Consider the following 25,025-nt stretch of genomic DNA (forward strand, 5'->3'; position numbering starts at 1 on the left):
CGGAGAGCATCCCTGCGGGAGCGGGGAGCGCGGCGCTGCGGGAGCCGGGAGAGCATCCGCGGGTGCGGGGGCCGAGCCCGCCGAGCCCGGCCGCTCAGCTGAGGCGTTGGAGGAGCTGTCAGGGCGCTCTCCGCCCCGGCCCCGCCGCCCCCGCCCCGCCCGGCCCCGCGCAGCCATTGGCGCTGCCGCCGCCGGCCCCCGCCGCGCTCCCGCCCCTATAAGAGGGCGAGGGGGGCCGCGCTGCGACTCACAGCGGCACAACGAGCGCTGGAAGCGGCAGCTACAGCCCAGACCTGGGGTTGTTCTCGTCCCCCTTCTCCTCCTCCTCCTCCTTTTTTTTTTTTTTTTTTTTCTTTTTTTTCCCCTCCCCTTCCCCCCGCGCAGAGAAAACTCCCGTGCGGAGCGCAAGCTCCGCGCTCTCCCGGCTGGGACGTTGCGGCAGCTCCGCAACCGCGGGGAGAAAGCTCCGGACTTACAAAACCCACGCTGGGGGCCACGGGCTAAACGTTTCACACCGTTCTTCGTCTTCTTCTTCCTGCACAGACCCGAGAGGCAGCATCTTTGTTTTTTTCTTTTTCTTTTTTTTTTTTTTTTTCGCTCTCGCCCTTCCTGCTCCTTTCTCCTTGCGAGAGGGTGTCCGAGCGCCGGGAGCTGCTGCAGCCTGCGGGGCGTTGCGAACGCTGATACAAAAAAAAAAAAAAAAAGCAGGAGACACCCAGGCGGCTCGTCCTTGGCTTTGTTGCTCCGGAGCGAAGAAGCCCCAGAAGCCGGGAGAAAGAGGCGACAGCGGCGGTGGAGGGGGGTAAAAAAAAAAAAAATAGAGGAAAGGGAGCAAGAAAGCAAAAGCCAAAGTTGATTTGGAATAAGGGAGAGCCGGTCCTCTGCCAGGCTGCGCGCTGGAGTGAGGTCTCCAGCCCCCTCGGCCGGGAGAGGAGCCCGCAAGACAGCGATGGCCGGAGAGCTCAGCATCGGAGCCGAGCTGCCCACCAGCCCCCTGGCCATGGAGTACGTCAACGACTTCGACCTGATGAAGTTCGACGTGAAGAAGGAGCCCCTGAGCCGGAGCGACCGCTCGGGCAGGCACTGCACCCGCCTGCAGCCCGCGGGCTCCGTCTCCTCCACCCCCATCAGCACCCCCTGCAGCTCCGTGCCCTCCTCGCCCAGCTTCAGCCCCACCGAGCAGAAGACCCACTTGGAGGACCTCTACTGGATGGCCAACAGCTACCAGCAGATGAACCCCGAGGCGCTGAACCTCACCCCGGAGGACGCCGTCGAAGCTCTCATCGGGTCCCACCAAGTGTCCCAGCAGCTGCAAGGCTTTGAGAGCTTCCGGGCCCACCACCATCATCATCATCACCATCACCAACACCACCACCAGTACCCCGCGGTCACTCACGAAGACCTGGCCGGCAGCGGGCACCCTCACCACCACCACCATCATCACCACCAGGCCTCTCCCACCCCCTCCACCTCCTCCAGCTCCTCCCAGCAGCTCCAGAACTCGCACCAGCAGCATCCCCCCTCCAGCAGTGTGGAGGACCGGTTCTCGGATGACCAGCTGGTCTCCATGTCCGTGAGGGAGCTCAACAGGCACCTCCGAGGCTTCACCAAAGACGAGGTGATCCGCCTCAAGCAGAAGAGGAGGACCTTGAAGAACAGGGGCTATGCCCAGTCCTGCAGGTATAAACGTGTCCAGCAGAAGCATCACCTGGAGAATGAAAAGACCCAGCTCATTCAGCAGGTGGAACAGCTCAAGCAAGAAGTGACCCGGCTCGTCAGAGAGAGAGATGCCTACAAGCTCAAGTGTGAGAAACTTGCCAGCAATGGCTTCAGAGAGGCTGGCTCCACCAGTGACAACCCGTCTTCCCCAGAGTTCTTCATGTGAGTGCTTAACAAAAATAATTAAAAAAAACAAACAAAACCCCCCCACTCCCCCAAACCTGACCCCTGTCACCTCCCCCTCCCCATCCTCCTCTGACATCTCCATCCATCTGTCTGCTTGACTAGAGAGAAAGAAGGAGAGAAAAATAGAGACTTGATTTTTTTTTTTTTTTTTTCAGCATCCAGTCTTCTAGATTAGCTGTGGGAAAAGTAGGCTGGGGGTGGGGATGGGAGAGGTAAAGTGCAACTTTTTGACTTTCGTTTGCAAGTTAGAGAGAGGGACAGAGGCAGAAGCAAAGGAGAAAAGGACAACTGAAGCGTTTTATAGATCGCTTGCTTGCAGAACGCGATGGACTTTAAGAGAATAATAATAAAAAAGGACAATGAACAAGCCATCTATAACATACTGCCTGCTTGGAAAGAGAGAGGACATACACAGCACCATCTCATGCACAATTTACCTGCTTGGAAAAAGAGAATAAATAAAAAGGACAATATATGCAAACTCTTCATATATTGCCTGCTTTGAGAAATACGTTACAAGACTCAGATGGGACATTCAATCTAAGAAAGGAAAGAAAGAGAGATTGAAAGAAAGAAAGAAAAAACTCGTCAGTTTTATTGCCTGCTTGATTATATAGAAAAAAATACGAAAATCTGCATTAAAAATATTAATCCTGCATGCTGGACATGTATGGTAATAATTTCTATTTTGTACCATTTTCTTGTTTAACTATAGCATGTTGATCATCAATCATAGATTTCTGTTGTTGTTTTGTTTCATCGATAAGAAAAGCATCACAAGTTATCAAACTTTTTACTGCTTGTGCAGTTCTGTTCGTTGGTTTTTTGCTCTCTTATTTTCTTTTATGGTTGTTAGCTTGTAAATATCTGCTACTTCAAACCGCACAGGAGAAAAAAAAACAAAAGCAAAATAACATTTCAGCAGGCTGGTTATACGGTTTGTTTGGTATTAAAGAGATACATAAGGGAAAAAAAAAGTTATGGGCATTTTGCATTAGAAAAAGAACCAACTTTGTATATCTGGTGCACTTTTAAGTTGTATTTTTTTTGTTTTAGTTTTCATTTTGGTTTTTGTTTGTTGCGGCAGATGCAAAAAACGCCTGAATGGCATTGACAAACCTAAACTTAACAGGGGAAAACCCTCATCGGTCACTAGAGCAAAAGCTCTTCCCTTCAGGACAATTCCCAGCCTGGAGTGGTTAGACTTGGCCATATAGTTTCCCTTCTGATTGTTCACTCAGGAAGCGAAGGACAGACGGGATACCAGCTCCTTTTAAGAAACAATTACCCCTTAATTTTCGATAAATAAAGCCCCCCCCACCCCCCCTCCTCCCGTTGCAAGAGCAGCGAGGGCTCCGTGTGCCACTGAGATTAGGTTTCTCAATGATAGCAGCGAATGAGTGGGCTGGAAGAGCATATAAAACTTATTTTTTAAGAAGACATACTGCAACTTTTAAGTGTATTCTTTTTGCCATGATTTGTAATCTGCTTCTCTGCTTCCCTATGCAGCGAGTGAAAGTTTTAGCCAAAATTTATTTGCCGTTGTGTAGTAGTGATAGTTTGGAGTCTTATGGGTGTTTTTATTACTTTTTTTTTTTTTTTTCCTCCTGCAGGTCAGTAAAAGGATTTACGTTGCACTGACAAAAATACCAAAATGAAAACTTATTTTTTAGTTTCCTTTTAGGATAGCTGGCACTGCTGGCCGGATGCATTTTAAGTTTGTATTAGTTTATAAATTAACAGTAATAACAAGATTGTAATGAACAGCATGGTGCTTGCAGTTTTAAATATTGTGGATATTAGTCATGCATCAGAAAGCGATCTTTGGTTTTTACTGATTCAACTGTGTTGAAATCAAAACATTGCAGCAGCGGAAAAAAAATTGTTTTTATTTCATGTAAAGTTCTGAAGGGATCAATTTCAAATCCTGCTTATGATATGAAAAAAATATTAAAAAACCTGGTCTATTGTAGTTTTATTCAGACTGGTTTCTGTTTTTGGTTATTAAAATTGTTTCCTATTTTGCTTATTAAAATCATTGAAATGGCATTTCTTGGAGGGACCTGCTTCTCTGACGTCTCGGGTGCCGAAAATAAACCGGCGAGGAGATCTCTCGGCCCCTGACCTGCCCTCACCCCACCCGGCCCCCCTCCCACCCCCTTCCCGGGGTGCGAAGCCGCTTTGCCCGCAGGGTAGGACCCAACAGCCTCTCCCCCTCCTCCGCTTTGCCCCAGGCAGTGGCGGGGGGGGGGGGTTGAGCATCCCAGCATCCCAGCATCCCTCCTCCCCTCAGCGCCGGGAGAAGCGGAGCCGAGGCACCCCGGGCATCCCCAGCATCCCGGGGTGGGGAGCGGGAGCCTCGGGGCTCCGGGATGGGGACACTCCACATGCAGGCACTTTCCCCCTTCTTATTTTTGCATTAGAAAAGGAAAGGACTTGGATAAGTCTGTCCTTTCCCCCTCCATTCCTCTGGGATCCGGGCTGGCCATTCACTTTCCTCCTCTCCATCTGCACATCTTAATTATTTGGAGGGGTTTTCCCCTTCTTCTTTTTTATTTTTTTCCCCTTCTCTTTTTTTTTTTTTATTTTTTCCCCTTCTTTTTTTTTTTTTCCCTTCTTTTTTTTTTATATTTTTCCCTTCTTTTTTTTCTTTATTTTTTCCCCTTCTTTTTTTATTTTTCCCCGCCTTCCCCCCCCTTCTTTTATTTCATTTATTTATTGATTTTTTTTTTAGTTACATGCACTTTAGAAGACTCCTTAGATGTATGTAGAGAAGGGGTCATACCTTCCCTCTGCCACCCCTCCCAGGGCTCAGCACCTCGCAGCCCCACCATCCCTCAGCCGTTTGCAAGGCGAATAATTTTGCAGCTCCCGAAATCGCAGCTGGGGAGATTGGAAATCGTCCCTGCTCCTCGCTTGGGTTCGGGAAAGGGAGCCCCGAAGCCGGGTTGTGCTGCTCTCAAAGTGTGAAAGGTGCGCTGAACTTTAACTCCCTCTTAAAAAACAAAATCCAAGGCACCACGCAAACAAAAAATAATAGAATCTCTCTGCCCTGCTCCTCTTCCCAACAGCAGCGAGCTGTCTTTGGAGGGACAGCATAAGGCACGTTTGGAGAACAAATCAGTTAAGGACAAAGTGTGTGTGGGGAAAAAAAATAATGAAGCGCAGTAACTTAAAAACAAAATCCCTTCTTAAATGCCAGCTGCATCCCTGCTTTGCCAGAGCCTGCTGGGTTGGGGGAGGTTGGAAGGGGCCAGAGCCCGTCCCAGTCCCTCTGCTCCATGAGTCAGGCCTGGAGAACAAGCTCCTACCCCGCTGCCCTGCGAAGGGGGGACAGGAGTTTGCAGAGGGAAAGGAGGAGAGCGCCTGGCTTTCCCTGTACAGCCTCCCCCCTTGCCAGTAAATGCTATGGCTGCAGAAAGCCTGAGAGGAATATTGTTTGTGGGAACTGCCACCGCATATTAATGTCCCCTCATGCATGCATTGAATAAATCACTAGGACTAATTGAACAATAACAACAACAACAACAACAAAAAATAGGAAAAACAGGCCTTAGAAAAGCCCTCCCGATTCCCACCACAGAACTGTGTCAGCGGCGGGGCAGACCCTGCCGTTTGATTTATCCCGTTTAAAAGAAAAGGAAAAAATGCCACTGAGCACGGGCACGGGTGATGCTTGGGCCCGTGGGGCTGGGAGCTGGTGGGATGCTGAGCAAAGAGGTCGTGGGCTGCCCCCCGGGGTCACAGTGGCTGCTTCGGGGTGGGTGGGGGGCTCTGAGATGCTGAGAGGGACGAAAAAACACCCACATCTCCGTCCAGGGCTCTGTCCCAGCGGCATCGGCACTGGAGACAGGCAGCCGTGTGGGTTTGGGGTGGGCAGGGCTTGCCTGGACCCCCCGATCCCCTCGGATCCCCGGGGGAGCCCCAGCAGAGATGGGTGACTCCCTCCTGGTTTTTGCCATCCTTGCCTACCAACTTTGATCTCTCGTTGCTCATCCCTGATTCCTAAAGGGCTGGTGGCACAGGAGTCTGGGGCAGGATGGAGAGCAGTTTCTTGAAGAGAAAGGGAAAAAAGAACCCCTTCTTTTCCTCCCCAGGACACAGGGGGTCTGTGGGGGCCAGCTACCCTCCCATGGCTCCCTGCTTTCCAGCCGAAGCGCTGCGGGGGAAGATGTGTGTCATCTGTGGGGCTCAGAGCATCTTCCATCCCCAAGCCCCTCTCTGTGTGCATCCTTTGCGCGTCCTTTCAGCTGGGGGTCGGGGGGTGCAGCAGCCTCCTGGCAGCCCGGGGGCTCAGAGGAGGCTGGGGGGCTCCAACTGATGCTGTGTATCGGGGCTCCGGCAGTGCCCATGAAGGATGCAGCTCGGAGGGGCCGAGCGATGACCGCTTCTGCTCCAGAAACCTGCCAAGCCATCAGACAATCACCTTTCAGGCTTCCCAGAGGGAAGATGCTGCAACCTGCCTCAGAAAAAAAGCCCAATGTAGCCAGAGAGTGGTCCCCAATCTGATGGGCTCCTCACAGCCTCCAGGAGGATGGAGTTGGGGTGCCAGCGAGACAGGATCAGACCCAGCCTGGAATGTGCACCCCTGGCTGGAACAGGGGGTCAGAGGCTTTGGGCTATGTGAAGAGCAGAAGCTCTGGTACCTTTGCAGCCAAAAATACGCCGGTTGGAGCCCCCTGAGGGCAGCACAGTGGGAGCAGGCTGGCTGACCCCCACACCTGGGGATGTGGGGTGTGGAGGGTTTGCACGGCTAATTTTGGCTGCCAGGCGATGGGTCACTACGTGACCCTGTGTAGTACAGCAGGACGATTCCCTTCTGTGAAAAATCATATTATTTTGTTTGATCTCGCAGTTTTGCAAGAGCTATTGCTAATAGTTGTAGTGAGATCTACAACCTCACCCCCCCACCAAGGCAGAGGTGACTATCGGCTATGGCTGCTCCCAGAGCTGAATGAGACGCTCACACAGCAAACACAGCTGGCAACACAACCTTCTTCCCCCCATTTAATGACACAAAACTTACAGACTATCTCTGCCAACTGTTTAATAGACTCTTTTCATTATTCCCTTCCCTCCTCCTCTCCAGGAAAGTATGTAAAACTGATTGTCCTTAATTCCAAAACAGAAATCTAAGGCTATAATAATTTTTTGTTTGGTCTAAAGATAGAAATATTGCTCTAAGATTTTCCAAAGATGCTGAGCACCGTTGCCGGCCGGCAGATGAGCCGCTCCGTATTGCAGTGAGCAGGCGAGATGTGTTATGAGGACGAGCCCGAGCTCGCGAGATAACTGTTCCCAGCTGGTTTAGGGTTTATTTTTTCTTTCTTTTATTTTTTTTTTTCTTTCTCCTCTCTCTCCTCTCCCTCCTCTCGTTCGGCCTGGCGCAGCGCCCTAGCAGGCTGCCTGGTGTCGATGATTGACAGACCAAGGTCAGGGAAGCTCTTCGGGGCTGTGGGTGTCGGGTTTCGGGGAGGACAGATAAAACATCTCCAGCTCGGGAGAGCCCCTTCTGGCTCTGTGGGGCTGCGGGCAGCTCTGCCGGGCACTGCCTGCAGCATCTTCCCTGCCGCTGCCTCCACTCCCTGCCCTATCCTTCTTTCCTTCTTTAAATGTTAAGTTTCGACCTCCTCCTTATAGGATTGAAAAAGTACTTCCCCTCCCATCGAGGGGAAATAGCTGTTCTGCTCCTTATTTTGTCAAGTTTCATTTATGTTTTCTTTGGTTTTATTTTCTTTTTTTAAAATTCTTATATTTCACTCCATCAAGGCTACAGTAAACCTGACGTTATGTGTGTGCATGCACACTCTCTAAATAGTTTATTGCATAATCCTGTGTAGTGTGTTCAGTAGCATGCAGCGGTCTGATAGGATCCCACACTGGACTTTTGTCCATGCAAGAAGGAGAACAAGAAGACAACGGGGAAAAAAAAGCTTTCAAGTGCTGCCTTTTCTCATTTTTTAAATTATGAGTTTCAGTGGTGAATGCTGAACACAGCATGAGGTGCTGCAATACGTTCTCTTGCTGTTGCGTCCACAACAGGGAAGAGACAATTTCTATTTGTGAGCTGATTCTGTGCACCACGGTGCGTGGAAGTGTCGGAAAATGGACTGTGGTGTCCTTGAGACCTAAGGCACTGCAGATCCTTTGCCTTAAACAGAATTACTCCAATAGAAGCTTATTGTATTTATGGGTTTGTTACAATATGGCTAGAATAAATGCTGCAGTAAAGAGGGAAAAAGCCAACTCCACATAAAGAAAGTGACATGTTTTCCCATCCCACAGAGCCTGCTGTTAGGTTTTAGAGATAGTTGTCCTCTGCCATATTTTATTTCCCCTTTTAAAGTTTCACTGTTTGTCTTAAGGCACAGAATCAAAACACTCCATTTCCACTTTATACATGTGTTCTTTTAAAAGATTTGTTTAGATAAGGAAACCAATGCTAAGTGTTCTCACTTGAAAGAAATTAAATATATAGAATGATAAGCTGCTGCTAAAATATCTAAAAAACACTTAAATTAATAATAAGAACTTGTTCTGAGGCAAAATTCAATTTTACTTCCTATTATGCAATCTTTGCATGTAAAGTTGCTTTAATGCAAAATAGCAGCTCATCAAAAATTCTGTTTTATTGGTATCAAAAATTTATGATATCCTGAGGCATGAGGGGCAGAGAGCAAGGTAGGAAAGCTGTGTCCTTTTACCAAGTTTAGTGCTTTCTTTAAAGGAACATCTCAAACTTATTTCTCTCCCCTTCTTCCTCGTTTTTCAGAGGCAGTGGGCGAAGGTTTATACCAGAGAAAGCTCCTCCACTGACAACGTTACAGTGCAGCTCCAATAACTGTTTTGTTAAGTGCTTTCTCTGCAGACTTTCACTTTCCCTGCAATACTAGGAGATACTGTCCACACAAATATAGAGATGGGATTATTTTTAAATGCTGGTGTTTTTATTCGGCATTGCAATGATGCATATATATTGCAAAGAAAAGTGCATTGTTTGTGCCTGCATTTGACTGTCGTAGCCTATAACCTCCCACCAATCAAACACAGAGATCCAATCCTGCTCTAGCCTGGACTTCCCTTTAATGAGACTCCATTTATTTCCAGCAAGGTGCTCCTGGCTTTATAAAAGATATTAAACACCTTGTGACAAGGGCATAGTACCCAGTAGGATTATTTTTTTTTTCTGAAATAAACATGATGAGAAATCAGCGTCAAGCACCTGAAATCTGCATTCACAAAAATAAACAATACCTGCTCCTTCTTCAGCAGAACTTCAGGGAATTTGTCCTTCGAGGAGGCCACAGGACTTGTACAGCTGAGGAAATGGGGATGCTGAGAGATGTGGTGACCTGGCCAAGGTGAGCTGCAGACTGACAAATCCCTCTGGGTTGTGCTGCTTCGCCTCCCATCACCGCAGCTGGAAGCACAGGGCAAGATCACTGATCTCCCAGGGATGGTGGGGGGTGGAAGGCAGTACAAGTCCCTCTGATCCAGTGTTTTTGCGGGTCCTGTCTCATTTACTATTGAATGAAGCAGAAACGTTCCTGCTGGTTCAGGGGGCCCATTCAGAAAAGAAATTACAGAGGGCAATAGACCTGCACCTTGGATTTCTGCTAACTGCTTCATCCCCCCTCTTATACTAGGGTGCAGTTATTACTGAAAGCATTTACAAACACGAGGAAGGGGACATGCAATGATAAACAGGTCTCTGAGCTAACTCTGGCCCTTACAGCTCTCTGGATCTGCATTTCCCCGCTCTTTAATTCTGCAGACAATTATAGGCAAAGGGGTGTTGAGCCTGAAATCTCTACTCATGTCATCCTAAAGGAAGGCTTTTACATTTATCCTCAGTCTGGACCCCATCTTTCTTATTATCCAATTAATCCAGCTCTACCTGTCATGTTAGTGCTGTCAGCTCGAGCAGAGAGCCATCCTTTGTGGTTACTGAGGCTGATAAAGACAGAGTGCATTCAGGACATCAGAAAGAGAGGATTCCTAAAGTCCTTTTGACACAGGCCATCCTTATTCTTATGTCAGCCTTGACCTACAGATCAAGTGTTTTATTCTGGGTATTGCAGTGGCAATGCTACACTGGTCTGTGAGAGCATGTGCTGATCTCAAGGATGGGGAGAGCACAAATTCATCAGGTCCAGCACTAGTTTCGTAGAGTGAGAGATTAACCCACTCCACAGATGGGTAAAAGAGATAGCAAGGACTTCAGTAGAAAATGGTTTTGTAAAGGTATTTCCAGATCCCCACTTGTCTCAAGTTAAGCATCCAAAAGAACAGGGTATTAAGCAAATACCTGTGAGCCTCTGGTGCTTTTGTAATGAGTGACTCATGTAAGTCAGATGGATGGATAGACAGGAAGCATGATAATAACAATAATAATAAAAAAAAGATCTGTGCGTTTCTGATTTGCAGTGTTACCAGATCTCTCTCATCTAGTGGTTTCTGTCCGACTGCATGCAGACTTAAACCATGAGGTGGCACAAAACAAAACACTTTCCTGGTAACATTAAATAGTAGGTAAGTTTAAATTTGAAATAGATTTTATAGTCATGTTACTTAGCTCAATAATTAATGAGATAGCTTGGATAAAATTTAAAACATAGCAGAGGTATCAGCTGGTCCCAGCTCTAGAATCTGCAACCACTGTTTCTATTAAAGAAGTCTTGTATCTTTTAAAAGAAGCCTCTCTCCGTAACCTGCTTTCAATTGAACACTACAGTGAATATATCAAGATTATTGGATCACATTGTTTACAGATGAAACAGTTTAAAGGTGAAGTTAATTTTAGTTTAAATCTTCTGAGTTTTAAAATGAAAGGCATTTCTGGAGTAGTTGCTGAAAAGCAAAAATACCAGAAAAAAAGAAAAAAAAGGAAGAAGATGAAACATGGCACTGTGAGGGTTAAGCTAGGTCCTAGGATCCAAGTAAATATTTAGATGAGTGCTCAAAGAGGGGGGAAAAAATCTCAATATAACCAAAATATAAATCATGGTGCTTTATGCTAGCTGTCAAATTATTCTAGCCCCTGCATTCCAGTACTTGCTCTACTGGTAATGTCACATACAATATGTGGGCTTCTGCCTTGGTGCAGGTTTGGCAGGTAATTAAAGTCAGTTGCATGGAGGTTTGCACAGACTCCCTCCGATCCACAGAAAGACAAACAACCTGTTAACTGTGATAGCTGCAAGTGTGCAAAACTGTATGGGAGCAGGGATTCTAAGAAGGGGAGAAAAGGCATGGGGGCTTGGGGCCTTGTCTCCAGGGTGGATTAACTCTTTGTGCCTCTGTAGCTCATTGCTATTTGCAGAGGAAATGAAAAGTGAGCAGTAGTCAAATCCGTAGCCAGGCGTTTATCAGAGGGAAAAAAATAATAATAAAAGCAAGCCCTGAGGGCAACTAGCCCTGGGGTGAGGTTCATCTGCATTCTTGACCTGGGGGAGACTATTCTTGCTAGAAGCCATCCGGATGATTTAGACTTTCTGCTTTGTCCTGACTCTGTATATTGGAAACTGCAGTCAGGACAGTGCAAATTATTCTAACAACTTCATGATGCAGCCTGTTCTCCAACCTGAGAAGGCCCTGGAGATGTCCAGCTCCTCGTTTGGGATGCAGCCTGCAAATGATGCCCACAGCTTGTGCCTCGTGGCCTTTGATGCAACTCTTTCATCAAAGAGAAACAATAAAATTCTAGGGCTCAGCCCCTTCTTCACTTTCATATTCTCATTTGACTCCCTTGTGCGTGTAGGTGAGGAGGAGGGGTGTTTAGATACACCTTTTAGGTCGCTTTTTCCTGTCGCAGGTGTTTTTCTCAGTGGAGAGGATCTTTGCACGGGGAGGCACCCGCAGGTCTCTTGCTCCGCGGGTGCAGGGCTGCAGGTTCAGCTCTGGGAACTGGCTGTGAAGCCACACCTGTGTGGCTGCAACGCTGGTGTCGGGGAGCCGTGCCAGCACCGACACCATCACTGTGTGACACCCTCTTATTTAACCGCAGAATTAGCATGGCACCGAGATGACGGGTTATTGCCCTCCAGCTCTCTCCCCACGCGATGCGTCATCCAGCCGGCAAAGACGGAGGCTGGGGGCAAAGAGTAAACCCTTCCCCATATGGAGACTTCCAGAAGGGAAGTCAAGCTGTACCAGAGACACCCATCTGCAAGGGTAACCCCACCACTAGCCCTAGTTTCACAGGGGCTATTGAACAACTGCCATCTGCTTAGCTACAATCCATTTGCCTAGATGTGAGGGTGCCCATTCATATTCATTTAACCAGACTCTTAGGCTAATCTCTGTTAACCTCCTTTTTTTATCTCCTAGTCATATACAAAATTAGAGAGCACGGGCCTTCCTGAATTAGCCCAATTTTTTGTTACTCAGCTTGGGAAATATTGGGTTGAATCCTGACAGTACGGGGCAAAAATGCTTCAAAAACCCAAAAGAAATGGAAATCAACACTTATAATCACACAGGTCAATTTATCAGCCCTATCTAGCACTGATTTGTCTGTCTGATAGGACTTTAGATAAAGTCTTCAGCAATTTGCAGTAATTAAATGTGAAAGGGGAAGAGGCAGAGGGTTCCCAGGCAACATGCTGCAGAAGGGGAGTTTTGGAGGAAGGCAGAGAACCCCTTACTAAACATCTGCTCTTGTGGAGTTCCCCCCTCCTCTTCACTCCCTGCAAAGATATTCTACCTTTGCTGCTGCTCAGATGAGTCCGGGGAGAGTGAAAATCCCTGGAGAGGTGGAAAATATTTCCCAAAGTGAGTAATTTTTTCTGATTACAAGAAGTGACAGGTATTAAAATGAAAAAAAAACGTCCCAAGGAAAGACGCTGTCACCTCCTTCATAAGGACTTTGCTCTGGTGTCAGAATTATGAAAGCTAGAGCACAGTGCAATGCTCAGTGTAGTCAAGATAGCTGTTGAGAGCAAAGTATAAACTTTTCCAGCAAAGGCACTTAATAGAAGTTTGTTTGCCAAGTGCTGCAGCTTTCTTTCCTGGGTATGGTGAGGAAAAGGCCTTTTTCATTAACTCGGGGACCACCCCCCCTCTGATTTAAAACAATCCTAAACCTTCGAATACAAAGCTTTTCTAGCCTTTTGCTTTGTTACCCATCAGCTCTAGCAGCAACGTGCCCAAAATCTACTGGAGTCCCCCCATCACATACTCCCTTTCCAAATGTTAGCTCTGAGAGAACAGCCCCGTTCACAGATGGTCCTAAGCTGATCAGCAAACAGATGTGAGTGAACCCGCAACCACCATCCAAAGGGGGTGCAGAAGGAATGGAGTGGAACCCCTGTTGTGCATAAAGCACATGCCTGGGAGAACAGAGTCCATGGGAATTTAGTTATTGGTCGGGCCTGGAGGTTCACCCCAGCCTCCAAGAGGGGTTAGGTGCCTTCTGCCAGGAGATAGCTGAATGCAGGAAAAGAGATACATTGCAGCAGCAATTAAGCTGTAATCAGTATCTGCCTTCACTTGAATCACTTTGCTCCACCCTGAACATGCAGTACAGCAGGGCTGGAAGCTCCCCTAGCCAAGAACTTGGGACTCCAGGGAAGGGGTGTGTTTGTTCTTTTTCTGAACTAACTGCTTCATTCCAAAAGCAACCAGAATTGTCTTGAGCTACTGTCACCAATTCAATATGCCTTTAGCAGGAAACAGAAGCTTTCTGTGAATGAAAAAGACCTGAAGATGTTGCTTCTGTTTTAATTAAATAACGTACCCTATAGACAACTGCTTTTTTCTTGAAATCTCTGTTGGCTTCTTTAATTGCTGTTCTCAGTGAAATGGTTTAATTCCCGCTTCCCTGACTGCACTTGCCTTTTCCCTGGGCACTCTCATTGAGAACACCCACGAGAGCCAGCTCTTAGCTGGAGTGCAGGAGGAGCTGCTTCCCATTAAGGAACCTGATGATGAGTCCAAGATGGCTACAGAAAACCCTCCCTGCCTACGTCCCTCTATGCTCCCACATGATAGAACTGTTGGCTGGGAAGGAGCTCTGGAGGTTTCTCATCCAAACTCCCACTCAAAACGGGATTGTTTCCAACGCTAGATCAGGTCAGCTGTGGCTTTGCCTCAAGAAGTCTTGAAAACCTCCAGGGGTGGGGATCCTACCACCTCTCTGGGTATTTATTCCACCCACATTCTGCTAATTCTATTTCTAGGAACTTACCCGTCTCCAAAGTAACTCTATTCTACCAGCAGAACGATAACTTCAAGATGTTTTGCAATACACCCCACCCCCTGTCCTTCAAGGACCTGATGACCCAGAAACACACAAGAAGTTGAACACCTATTATGGGAACTAGGAACACTGAGTCTTCAGTTTAGGTCCTCAAAAACCTCACCAGACTGTTCCTCAGGCTGACAGGGTGGGGGCACCTGCAGTATTAGCAGTAAAGTTCTCAAGGCCTCTGAAGTTCTGCTCCTGGGACAGCTTGCTGTCTACCTCAAGCTTATGTCTAATTCACATACATGAAAATAAGATACTGTTCTGTGTCTCCTGGCTTAAGGCTCAATTTGCTAAGGTGTTCTCAGAACATTCCCATCAGATCTACCTGACATTGCAGCAGGATTTATGGACTAAGTGCTTGTGTAATGTCCTACCCATTTGTCTATACACGCATGTTTGCAATCTCTTTCCTTCCCTCTGGCCCAAGGTATTCTCTACAAAGCAGAACAGCTTCGACAGAGCTGAGCAGGAAAGTAACGGTGCCAGGCACCTTTGGGAACGGGTGTTTGCACCTTTGGGTGCAGCAGCAAACCCAGATCCTGCTTCTTTCCCCCTTGGCAGGCAGCTAGAGCTGAAGCCTCTGTTTGAAAGGAGACCTTTGGATGCCCACCCTTGGGAGATAATTCTGTATGTGACAGGGAGGCAAATGCTAGTGTAGGACTGAATGGGGTGGACAATCCCCACAAGAGCGTGATTTAAATCATTCCTTTATTTTTTAACCAGCTAGCATGGCTGTTTAGCTAGTGGTAGGGCTCGTAGAGAAATTATGAGGAATAGAGTGAAAATGTCAGCGTCCTGGTATTTTCACCACCAATTAGAAGCTTTAGTGGTGATTTGGTTGCCATCAAGTCTATACAAAGAACAAAAAAAAAATTCCACAAAGGAAGGATCCAATATCTACAAATCAGAGGAAGATTAAATTCCAGACTCAAAACAGAGGACTATTTTTTGTAATGATAAAACTAAAATAATTGGTGACTGGAACAACTCATGGGACATTGCAAAGGTACATTCCATTGCTTGGAAATTGTAGGTAAAATCTTGGATATTTTTCTAAGAGTCGTTCTAATCAAATTAGGGATTAATCCAGCCATCCTATGGTCTAATACACACGTGAAATCAGATTAGATGGTCACCGTGGTTTCTTCTGGTCTCGCAATCAATGAAGAAAGATGTAATTGTGGTGATAGTGAAACAGTGAAGAAATATACTGCTGAACTAGCAGGGAGGCTAACAGACATATGAAAATATTATGAATTCTAGAATTTATATAATAGGTTGAATTCACTTCAGTAAGAATTCCACCATTGTTATTTTTTTCCACATTTAATTTAAAGAGGCAATATCATTTTAAGCTTTCATTCTGCAGCAGGGTAGATTAAATTTAAAATAGAAAAGTACTGCAGAATAGATCTAGGGATGTTCAGGGCTGGAGGACAACTTAATGAAGCAGAAACTGAAATACCATACGTCTCCAATAGCTTTAATTTATACAAATATTATCTTTGTGTCTTTCATAACATGATGCAGAAGAGCTCAGAGTACAGTGTAATTCCTTTGCTTTTCAAGATAATTTTATCCATTTTAGTACCTGGGTTTGAAACCAGCCCAATTCAAACCAAAAGAGCTATAAAGATTTTTTTGCTCTAATTGCTGAAACAGGCTTGCACATATAAAATCAGTTTAATGGCTGGAAAAGGCTGTGTGGTGTATAAACGGGGATAAGTACCAGACCACCTAGAGTCCAATCCTGCCACAGGTATTCAGACTGGTCAGTGCTGTCAGACGCAGAGTGCTCAGGACCAGTGGCAGCATTGGCCTCCTGGATCACACCGTGGTGGAAGTGGAAGCTCAGATCCAACACGTCATGCTTTAAACAGCTTGATTTTGTAGGACTGGACTGGGTGCACCTTAGCAACTTTTTACCTTTCTTATTCCACCTTAGTGTCAGAAAGTGGAGAAATAGAACTATAGCCCCAAATCACTTGGTGCTAGCAACAAAGCCAGGAGGAGCAGCAGCAGGAGGACAGAGATGTGGTTCAGCACGCACTTCAGAGAGAATTTATTCCCTGCTGGTGAAGCATTACGTGCTGATGTAGGCTCAGAGAAGGAATGGGGTGCAGTAAGGCTAATAACCCCAGTGCTGGGGCAGCCAGAGGCAGTTCCCTCTGGTGTGGACCTCCTGACCAGGGATGAAGGAGCAGACTCACTGAAGCAGGTGACTTGCTCTGTGCTGTGATCCCTGGAAATCTCCCCTTCTCCCTCAGCCCTTCTGTCTGAATGCAAAAGAGGTCAACACTTTTAGGTCAGAGGTAGTAACTGTTGACGTACTTGGTCTGATGCACAGACACTTTGGGACCATCGATGTACCACTTCATATACCCCATAGGATACCAGACCCATCTCTGCTTGTAACTCACTGCATGTTCTTGGTTAAAGCATCCCCTGTGTGAGTTAATTTTCATTTCTATGAGGTGAAAAACTATTTTTTACTAATCTCAGAAAAGGACTTTGAAACTTAAATAGCAGGTATCTGAAGTCTAGCACCTTATTTATTCACAGATGTTTGAATCTGCTCAAGATATATTAAACTGGGCTTTTTCTTTTTACTCAGTATCTTAGAAGTGGGGAGAAAGAGAGAAAGAAAAAACATGTTGCTGGAAGACATCTTCATTCTGAATAAAAGTAGACTTCATTAGTGAAGAGGGCTTGTCTTTTCTTTATTCTTCATAACATGAATTTTCATGATTGGTTACAAGTCTGGCATTGCTTCTTCCTTCATATGCTGCCAACAGTTTCCTATGATCTTAATTTCCCCCCTTCTATGAAAACCTCAGGAAAAATAATCCATATATTAGCCTGCAAGTATTTGATTGACACATAGATTAATGTTACACAATTAAGGAGTGTTATCAGGTGAGTACTTCAAATATCACAATATTTCACAGGCAGGCAGGCTTTCTGACAACACGATAAGTAGAAATACTTTATAAAAATTATTTTAAATCACCATTTATCATCATGAGAAACCTTGTGTTGTGCTAAAATAATTGACAGTTTGATAGCTGTGAAATGTTTCCAATCCAATAAAATACAACATAGTATTTCCAATAACAACACTGATACACAAGGATTTACAGCGGTTACCAATTTATTACAAAAAAATGATGGAGTTCTAATTTGTGAGCAAATTGAGTGTATTTCAACCCTATGATCAGTGTCCTTCAAACCATTGCTAATCCAGTCATTTCTTTTATGAATAAACGAGCCATGAATATGCATATTAGATGTAGCACAGCATGGGTTGCTCTGCCACCTTACATCCAGAAGGTCACGGACATAAATCTTCTTAGATGCTAAATATTCCCTCTACCTCAGCTAGGTATTGAGCAACTCTCCAGTCTCCTACACCATTAGAGAGAGGTGTAATTGGGTAGAAACCCTCACATATTCACTCCCCCGTGGTTCGCACGGATGAAGAAGAAGCTAGAATTAAAAGGATGGAGCTTGAAATGAATCCGCCAGGCGCTCACAGGCAGTTCATCAGTCACTTAATGTGCGTCTAATGGTTCTGCCTCCTCTGCAGTCCTGGGGCTGGCATCAGGACTTCAGCTGCACTTGCCTCACTGAGCCATTTCAACTAGGCTCCTCCACAGCCTATACAGGAAATATTTTCAAGGATCTTAGAGTAAAAACCTAAATTGCTGCATCAGCTGGGACCCTGGGTGCAGTAGATGATGCAGCCAGGCAGTCATCTTGGGGCTGCGGGTCAGCCTGGAGCTCCAGCCTGCCCCTCTCCCCTGCCCCATACTCATCCCACTCTGATGTTTCCTACTTTTCCCTTCCCTCCTGAGAAGTTTGCAGGCAGTATGAAGAGCGTGGGCTTCTCTACGAGGAGAACAAAAAAAACATGGTTGGAAGATGGAGCAGCTATTTTGTTCACTACTTTCCTTTGCATACTTGGAGTTTTTTTGATTAATTCTGATCTTGTTAAACAGGGCTTAAGCTACAAGGAAACCCTGGTGTTGATGGGGGTAAAGGAATAAAACTTCTGATGCTGTTAAAAGGACCAAACAAAAAGTAATAGATACCCCTGATTCAACCCTATTCTCTTGCCTATAGGAACACCGAAAGCAGCAGATAATTATTCTTGCTTTTTAGTGCAAGTTTTGTTTAAAGGAGAAATACCTTTGGACTCTTCTTCTTCTTGTTTTTTCTTTTAAGTCAAACATTTGTTTTAAGTAACCATTGAGATATTTCCAGCAAGGTTCAAGTATCAGGGATTTGCTTTCCCCACCCTGCCCCCAAAATTAACAAGAGAGAGAAGGAACATAATATCCTAGACTAACAATTAACCTTCAGCAGGCTGGCTTGTCAGACAACATATGCAGATGCAGGAGGAAGAAAAGCTCAATTGAACGCACACCGAAGTACCATCCTTTCATATTCTTACTAGAGGACACAGACTTATAAAAGAGTCTATTAAAACACTGAACTCAGTTCCATAACAGGCTCTTGTGAGGCAGGGAGGTAAATATGGTCATCATTTTCCAAAGTCTTACTGCAAGATGAGAACTTTCAACAGGAATGTTCCTACCTCCTGTGTTATTGAAAAACTGCATGCAACTATACATATAAATACATATATTAAAAACTCTCTATGTAATTATATATTTAACTATATATGTATATAGCTATAATTATATAGAAAGTAGCAATGAACATCGCTACCACTCCCTTGCAGCTCCCTGACATTTTTCAGTAGATAAGCTCAATGAACTTATTTTTTTCCAGCAGTAATCTAGGAAAGATTATTGATAGCTATTTAACATTCAGTTTCTGCACAGTTCAGCAGAGAGAGATGGGTCTAGAACTTGGGAACCAGTGTGGATTCCCTGCCTCCTGCTCCATGTTCTCTTCCCTAGCACTGAAAAAAATTCTTACTGTCCAAATGGTAGCAGTCCTTGTCAGAAGAATGTTTTTGTTTTCAGAGACATGCTTCTTTATCCAGTGTCGTGCATAATTGTTCCAGGAAAAAAGATATTATAGTAGGTTATTGCATTATTTAGATGGTATGCAGGATTGGATTATAATTTCCAAGGGAAAGAAGCCCAAGATCCATCAGGAGTTATTCAGGCAGATTAAATATATCCACTGGTCTTAAATCCAGGCAGTGGGCTGGTTTTACCACCACATGGAATAAATCTGGGCAAGGCAGGTTGGCTTTTTACTCCTCGTCTTCTTTACTCAACCTGGCTTAGACAGCTTCGCTCAAATATTTTCTTTCACATGTTGCTGGCAAAAGCATCAAAACCCTAGCTGGGCTTGTATTACAGCTGACAAATCACAGTAATTCATGATCAGAGCTACTGTAGTTATTCAGAGCAACTAGCGCAGCCACGGGGGCTGAGCGTGACTGACTGAACTGCAAAAATTACCTGCTAGAATTTCTTTGAGCTGCCAAGTAATTTGGGTTAACAGCTCTTTTCCTTGAAGAAGCACCTTACGAGGAGGGTTGATCCCACGGTACCTTATCTTTAGATCAGTCCCAGCAATGAGAGGAACAGGATAACAAGGATTAAATTGGCCACAGCGGTCTATGATGTTGGAAAAGTTGTTATTTTCAATGGAAAAAAACCCTAAAGCTAATTTAACATCTCTCCAAGTGTCACTGTTTAATGGAGGAGGGTAGCCCTGGAAATGAGAACAAATAGAACAATATCTCCACTTTTCATCTGCTCAGTCACCTGCTAGATTCCATTGATAGGGATGAACGGTTGTAGGTCCCTGTATGGAGAGAGTTCTTGCTCCTGGCTAGCACGTGCAGACCTTGCTACTGCAGTTATGTTCCAGCTTACAAAATTGCACTTTTTTTAACAGTGTTTAAACTCCTTGACATGCCAGTGTTGAAAAAACCTGAATATTCTGCTTGTAATGAAAAGTGAAGCTCTCGTCATCATCTAAAGTTACAAACACCAGTTATGTTTAGAAGTTTCAGGGCCTCTTTTTCTGAATTTAGATAGTTTTCAAAATTACTGGAGAACAACCAGTCACAGCCTGGATTCCTTGTTTGATTTTACCCTCTCTTTTTAAGGGTTCCTCTATTTGTCTAGAGTGGCATAGCAAAGAGTTTGAAGTTGATGTATTTTAATCCTTCACATTTTAAACCCTCCATTTTTAACTGGCAGCTCCTGGCTTCTCCAATAAGTGTTTCCAATACCTTTACAAACTGGAGTATTGTCCAACAGACTGCATCTTTAAAGGCTACCTCCTCTTTTTAGTGGAACAGAGCTGGTACTTCCATTCCAGGAAGTTTGCTGCATGACACAAGGATCTTTTGTGGGCACTTTGCTCTTTTTCTTTCTAGGATTCCTTACTCTAAAATAGAAGCAAATTTAGAGAGAAAAAAATACAAGTCTGCTCTTTGTGTATTCAGGTAGATGACTGTCATGATTTTATGAGGAGTCTCATGATACCTGGTATTTTTCTTAAACCCCTAGACTTTGGAGTCATAGGTATGTACCAGATTTTCAGAATTAATTAAGAGAAGAAGGTTTACAGCCTGCATGGTTGAGGAAAAAGCCTGAAAAGTGAACCTTGAGAGCAGAAGAGAAGAGCTCTTAAACCACTTTTCAAGAAGCTCATGTTTTAAGAGCTAAAACCCTAATTTCTAGACAGACAGGAAGACGTGGAGGCAGGGGAGATAGGAATCCTTCACCCCAAATTGAGCTATGATACCTCTGCCACTGAAACACATCCTCTGAAACTAAGCTCTCTATTTTTATTGTGTTAGGCTAATTGGAGTCAGAGGCCATTCAAACTTACAATAGGAAATGAGATTTGGGGAAAACCCACACCCAGAAGACAGGATTAAATGGAGCTTCCTTGAATCTCTGCCCGTCTCTTCCAGACAGACCATGAAAGTTTCAGGTGTGCTAATTCTCTTCTAAACATTCAAATTCCAAAGCGAAATCAAGCAAAAGCAAAATATTATCTTTTACTCAGGTGACAAGTTAAGGAAGGAGTTGGAGGGATCCTAAGGGCATGCAGGTCAGCATTCAGATTTATCATATCTGAGACTTTACCAACTGAATTACTAAAAGCATCTTTCAAGCTACTCCAGGCCTCTGAGAAGCTCTCTTTAAAGATGGACACTGTCAGTCTCTTCTCTCTTAGTTAGTCTCTTCTCCCTTAGTTAGGCTTTTCAGTACAAGGGTTTTTTTTTTGGTCAAGACAGAAGACTTTCCTTAAAGCTCCCATGGGGTAGCAGAGAGCAGATAATCCAGATCACAGAACAAGCCTTTCTCAGCTCAGTATTTTCTCCTGTGTCGTAACAGACATTTGATAACAAAGCAAACCTGCATAAGCAAGTCAGCCCATGGCAAAAAGAGTAATCCACCTAAGTTGGGTGGTTTCTGTGGTGCAATCCAGTGTAACACTGCTTCCCCTCTGGCAGTCCTTGCTAGAATCTAAGACACGTTATACGTAAAACAAGTTTGTGAGGCTCAGACAAGAGACCACTTTGTAAAATAACTTGTGTGTGCATGACTTGAAAGAGCAAGAAAGCATACTTAGGACACGTTATTACAAGAGCTGGCAGCAGGTAAAAGCTTCCTTTCCCATTTCAGTTGGTTTGCTAGTAATATGACTGCAGCACTTTAGATGTCAGCTGTGAGTTAGGACTCCACTAAACCTGGCACCTAGAGATGTTGCTGGTCCTGAAAAGCCCATGTGTGGAGGGGTTCTTCTGAGCTGTGCAGGGAAAGAAAGTTTACTCTCCAAATGCCTGGCACCCAGTCAGAACTCATCAGAGAGCCTTGTGTCTGTTCCTGCTGAGGTAGGGAGATAGATGTGTGAACAGTCACACTGCCAAATGGGGATTAAAAGGCACCTGCATGCAGTTGTACCTGAATACAGGACAGCCAGAACACAGGCTCTGAAACCTTGCAAGGTTCAAGTCTTTTCTCCAAGCATTTCTCTGTTATGTACTGATCCTAGGAGGAACATCTTCATTTAGCTTTTCTGCAGGCAGTTTATTATTTTGCAAGTGAGTTCAGAATAGGTTTGTACCAGACGTGAGGCATCTGCTATAGCAACTTCTCAGTCCTTTGCAGCTCTCAATCTGGTCTGCCAGAGCCCTCACTCCTGAGCTGTGACTATCGGTTAAGCCATATGGAGCTGTTCTGCAGCATAAACAAAACCACCGAGCTGCCTCGAGTATCACCCAGTCTAAGATCGAGCCCTGTCCTCAGCAGCGAGCAGCTAAGGCACCAACTCTTCATCTCACACAGGTGTCTGTTACTGCAGGAGGAATGATATGAAGCCATTGCCCTTGGAGGAACTTGACCTACTTTGGAACAGGGATGTCAGAGTTTGAATTCTTCCTCCCCACTTTTACTAGCCAGTGTTTATCTAGGGCCTCCAACACCACTCATTAGAGGAGTGGCAGCAACTCAGCTAGAATACACTTCACTGAGATCAAAGCATCATACAAAAATCCCATATTCAGTGTATTTATTAGAGATCAAATGACATCTATAAAGCATATGATTTTTTTTAAACTCTGCTGATCCTACATTTAACAACTGCTTCTCTCTTATATTAGGGAGATCTGCCTTGCAACTACAGGGAGCTGAGGAAGAAAGAACAGGCATATTTCACAACTGTTCCTTTTCCTGACTTTCCCTCCCATCCTTCTCTCAATACCTGCAAGCAGGAAACAAAAGGAGCCTGAAGACTCTCTGTATCCTGCTATCACTTCTATCACCTCGCAGCAATCAGCTAACTCTTGCTTATTACAGCCTCACACATGAAATGTAATAATCACCTACGCCGAGAAAGAAGTTCTGGCACTATCTTTTCAAAACAAGAGTGTGCTAAACAGAAGATCTTTGCTTAGGAAATCCATCCAGTTTTCCAAAGCATCCTACTTTGAGAAAAGGCACATGGACTGTTTATAACATTACAGCTGCTTGCCCATTTTCTCCAGCTTTGTTCCATGGACTTGAGCTGTTTTTCCCAACCAGCTCATCAGGCTGATTAAGATAAGAGACTTTCTTTCCTTCCCCTTCTCCAGAACATTTATTGTAGAGTCTGAAGGCAGTAATTTGGGGTCTGGATAGGCTGGGCGAACTCTCTGAAGGGTTTTACTCTCCTGAAAGGCTCTGCTTGTGTTAAGCAGTCACTGGTGGAGGTTTATGGCAGGATTTGCCAGGTAGAAAAGGATAATATGATGTGCTCTGGGAAATTTAAGAAGGGGAAGGATAATTTCAGGCTCAGTTTGGCAAACCTTTTACATAGGCACCCACTGGGGAGAAAGAACAGTCATACAGTTAAAATACTGGCTTTGTATGCAGCACTTGGCCTTTGGCTTTTCTAGAGGCTCCATGTATAACCTCCAACAAAAATCACTTTGAGAAAATTGTTCTGGAATCTCTTTAGGCAAGAAAAATAAAGAGAAAATTGCTTTGGAGATGCCTTGCCTTCATAGTTTAGTTTCTGATGTTACTTCTTCTCCATCCTTATTGGTTTCTCCCAGACAGTAAGTGCAGGGTGGGGAATGTCCCTGAGGACAGGCTGCACTCTGCCATGAAGTCTGAGCTTCAGATGAGCTCTGCCCACACTGCTGGCCCTTGTTCTTGTGTGGTGGGACCATGCCAGCCTTGGAAGGAACCAACCAGAGGATCAGTCTGGTGGTGTTTGGTCTTTTCCAGACACAGTGCTGAAATGGGGTTGGGGTTTGCCATGTAGCTGGTGTGCACCCACAACTGGTAGGGTTGGCTGGTGTTGGTGTGATTCCTCAGACCATAAGGGCTCTGTGCTTTCCAGGTCCTTACACATGGTAAGGAGCCACACAAAATGTTTGGGGGAGTTTGTGCATTTGTTTTTTCTTGATTCCATTCAGACTGAAATCATGGATGGGTAGGAGGGAATAGGTAAAGCCTTGTGAAAAATCTCTACTAAAATACTTCAGGTTACTCATTTTAACATATCAGTTTATTGAGACATTTTGCATAAATTCTGTAGCAATTCTCCCCAAAGACTTCAGCAATTCGATTCTTTTTCTCTAAAGCACTGTATACTTTAATTAATAGCTTTTATATTTTAGAATAGCCAAAGGCCAGCTTCTTTAACCAGAAAAATGTATATATTGACACACCTTCAAGGCAGTAAACTTTTCTGCATATTAATATTGAAAAGAAGCTCATTAATTAGGCAGTCACACACACACACACAAATCTTTGATAGAATAAGTGCATTGAAAATTTTAGATCACTTGGGACAAGTTGTGCCTGGAGCAAAGCTGCAAAGTTAATGCTCTGTATTAACTCTAGCAATCAACCCCCCAAATGGCTGCATCCCTCAAGGCCAGTCGTTCCATTTGATCAGGTTGCAAAGCATATTAGCATTCTCTTTGCCCTGGCTATGGTGCTTCCTATTCTTTTCATGAATGATTTATTGGTCTCCCCTGCCCAGGATATGCTTGTTTTATCATCTACCTTTTCAGTGATGTTTGCCCCAACAAAAGGCATCCCCTGTGGTTTTGGTGCTAACTGGCACCTGCACTAGATACAACTCTCTGACTTGTACTGGAAAGCAGAGTTTGCTGCATGGTGGCTGGAGTTCACTCCAGCAACTGCTTTCCCCTTTATCTTCCTTCAAATTCTAGCTTCTTTATTTGGATAAATCTCCCTTTTTACAGAAATGCTCACACACTTCAGGGAAAACTCTGCCTTTGCAAGGTGGTGATAGCCAGACACGGTAGCTGGTTGTCTTGGAGGGTATCTTGCAAAAAAGCCTGGAAGTGAAGCAAGAAGTCCTGCATGGGGTATTTTTCATGTATTCTGAACCATCACACAGAGGGTGCAGGGCA

The 25,025-nt window shown here is 45.0% G+C and overlaps 1 protein-coding gene across 1 annotated transcript; it reads left to right on the forward strand.

The window, feature by feature from the left end:
• The first annotated feature begins 274 nt into the window (after positions 1–274).
• On the forward strand, positions 275–1,921 carry MAFB (MAF bZIP transcription factor B). The gene has a single exon (XM_069871692.1). It carries the CDS (start codon positions 950–952, stop codon positions 1,883–1,885), a length of 936 nt encoding a protein of 311 aa, XP_069727793.1. The 5' UTR covers positions 275–949; the 3' UTR covers positions 1,886–1,921.
• The last annotated feature ends 23,104 nt before the right edge of the window (positions 1,922–25,025 follow it).

Source organism: Phaenicophaeus curvirostris, chromosome 18 (assembly GCF_032191515.1).
Source record: "Phaenicophaeus curvirostris isolate KB17595 chromosome 18, BPBGC_Pcur_1.0, whole genome shotgun sequence".
Classification (NCBI taxonomy): domain Eukaryota; kingdom Metazoa; phylum Chordata; class Aves; order Cuculiformes; family Cuculidae; genus Phaenicophaeus; species Phaenicophaeus curvirostris.

Excerpts from the sequence above, each read along its gene's own strand:
- MAFB (XM_069871692.1), top strand. The coding sequence starts at position 950 with ATGGCCGGAGAGCTCAGCATCGGAGCCGAGCTGCCCACCAGCCCCCTG.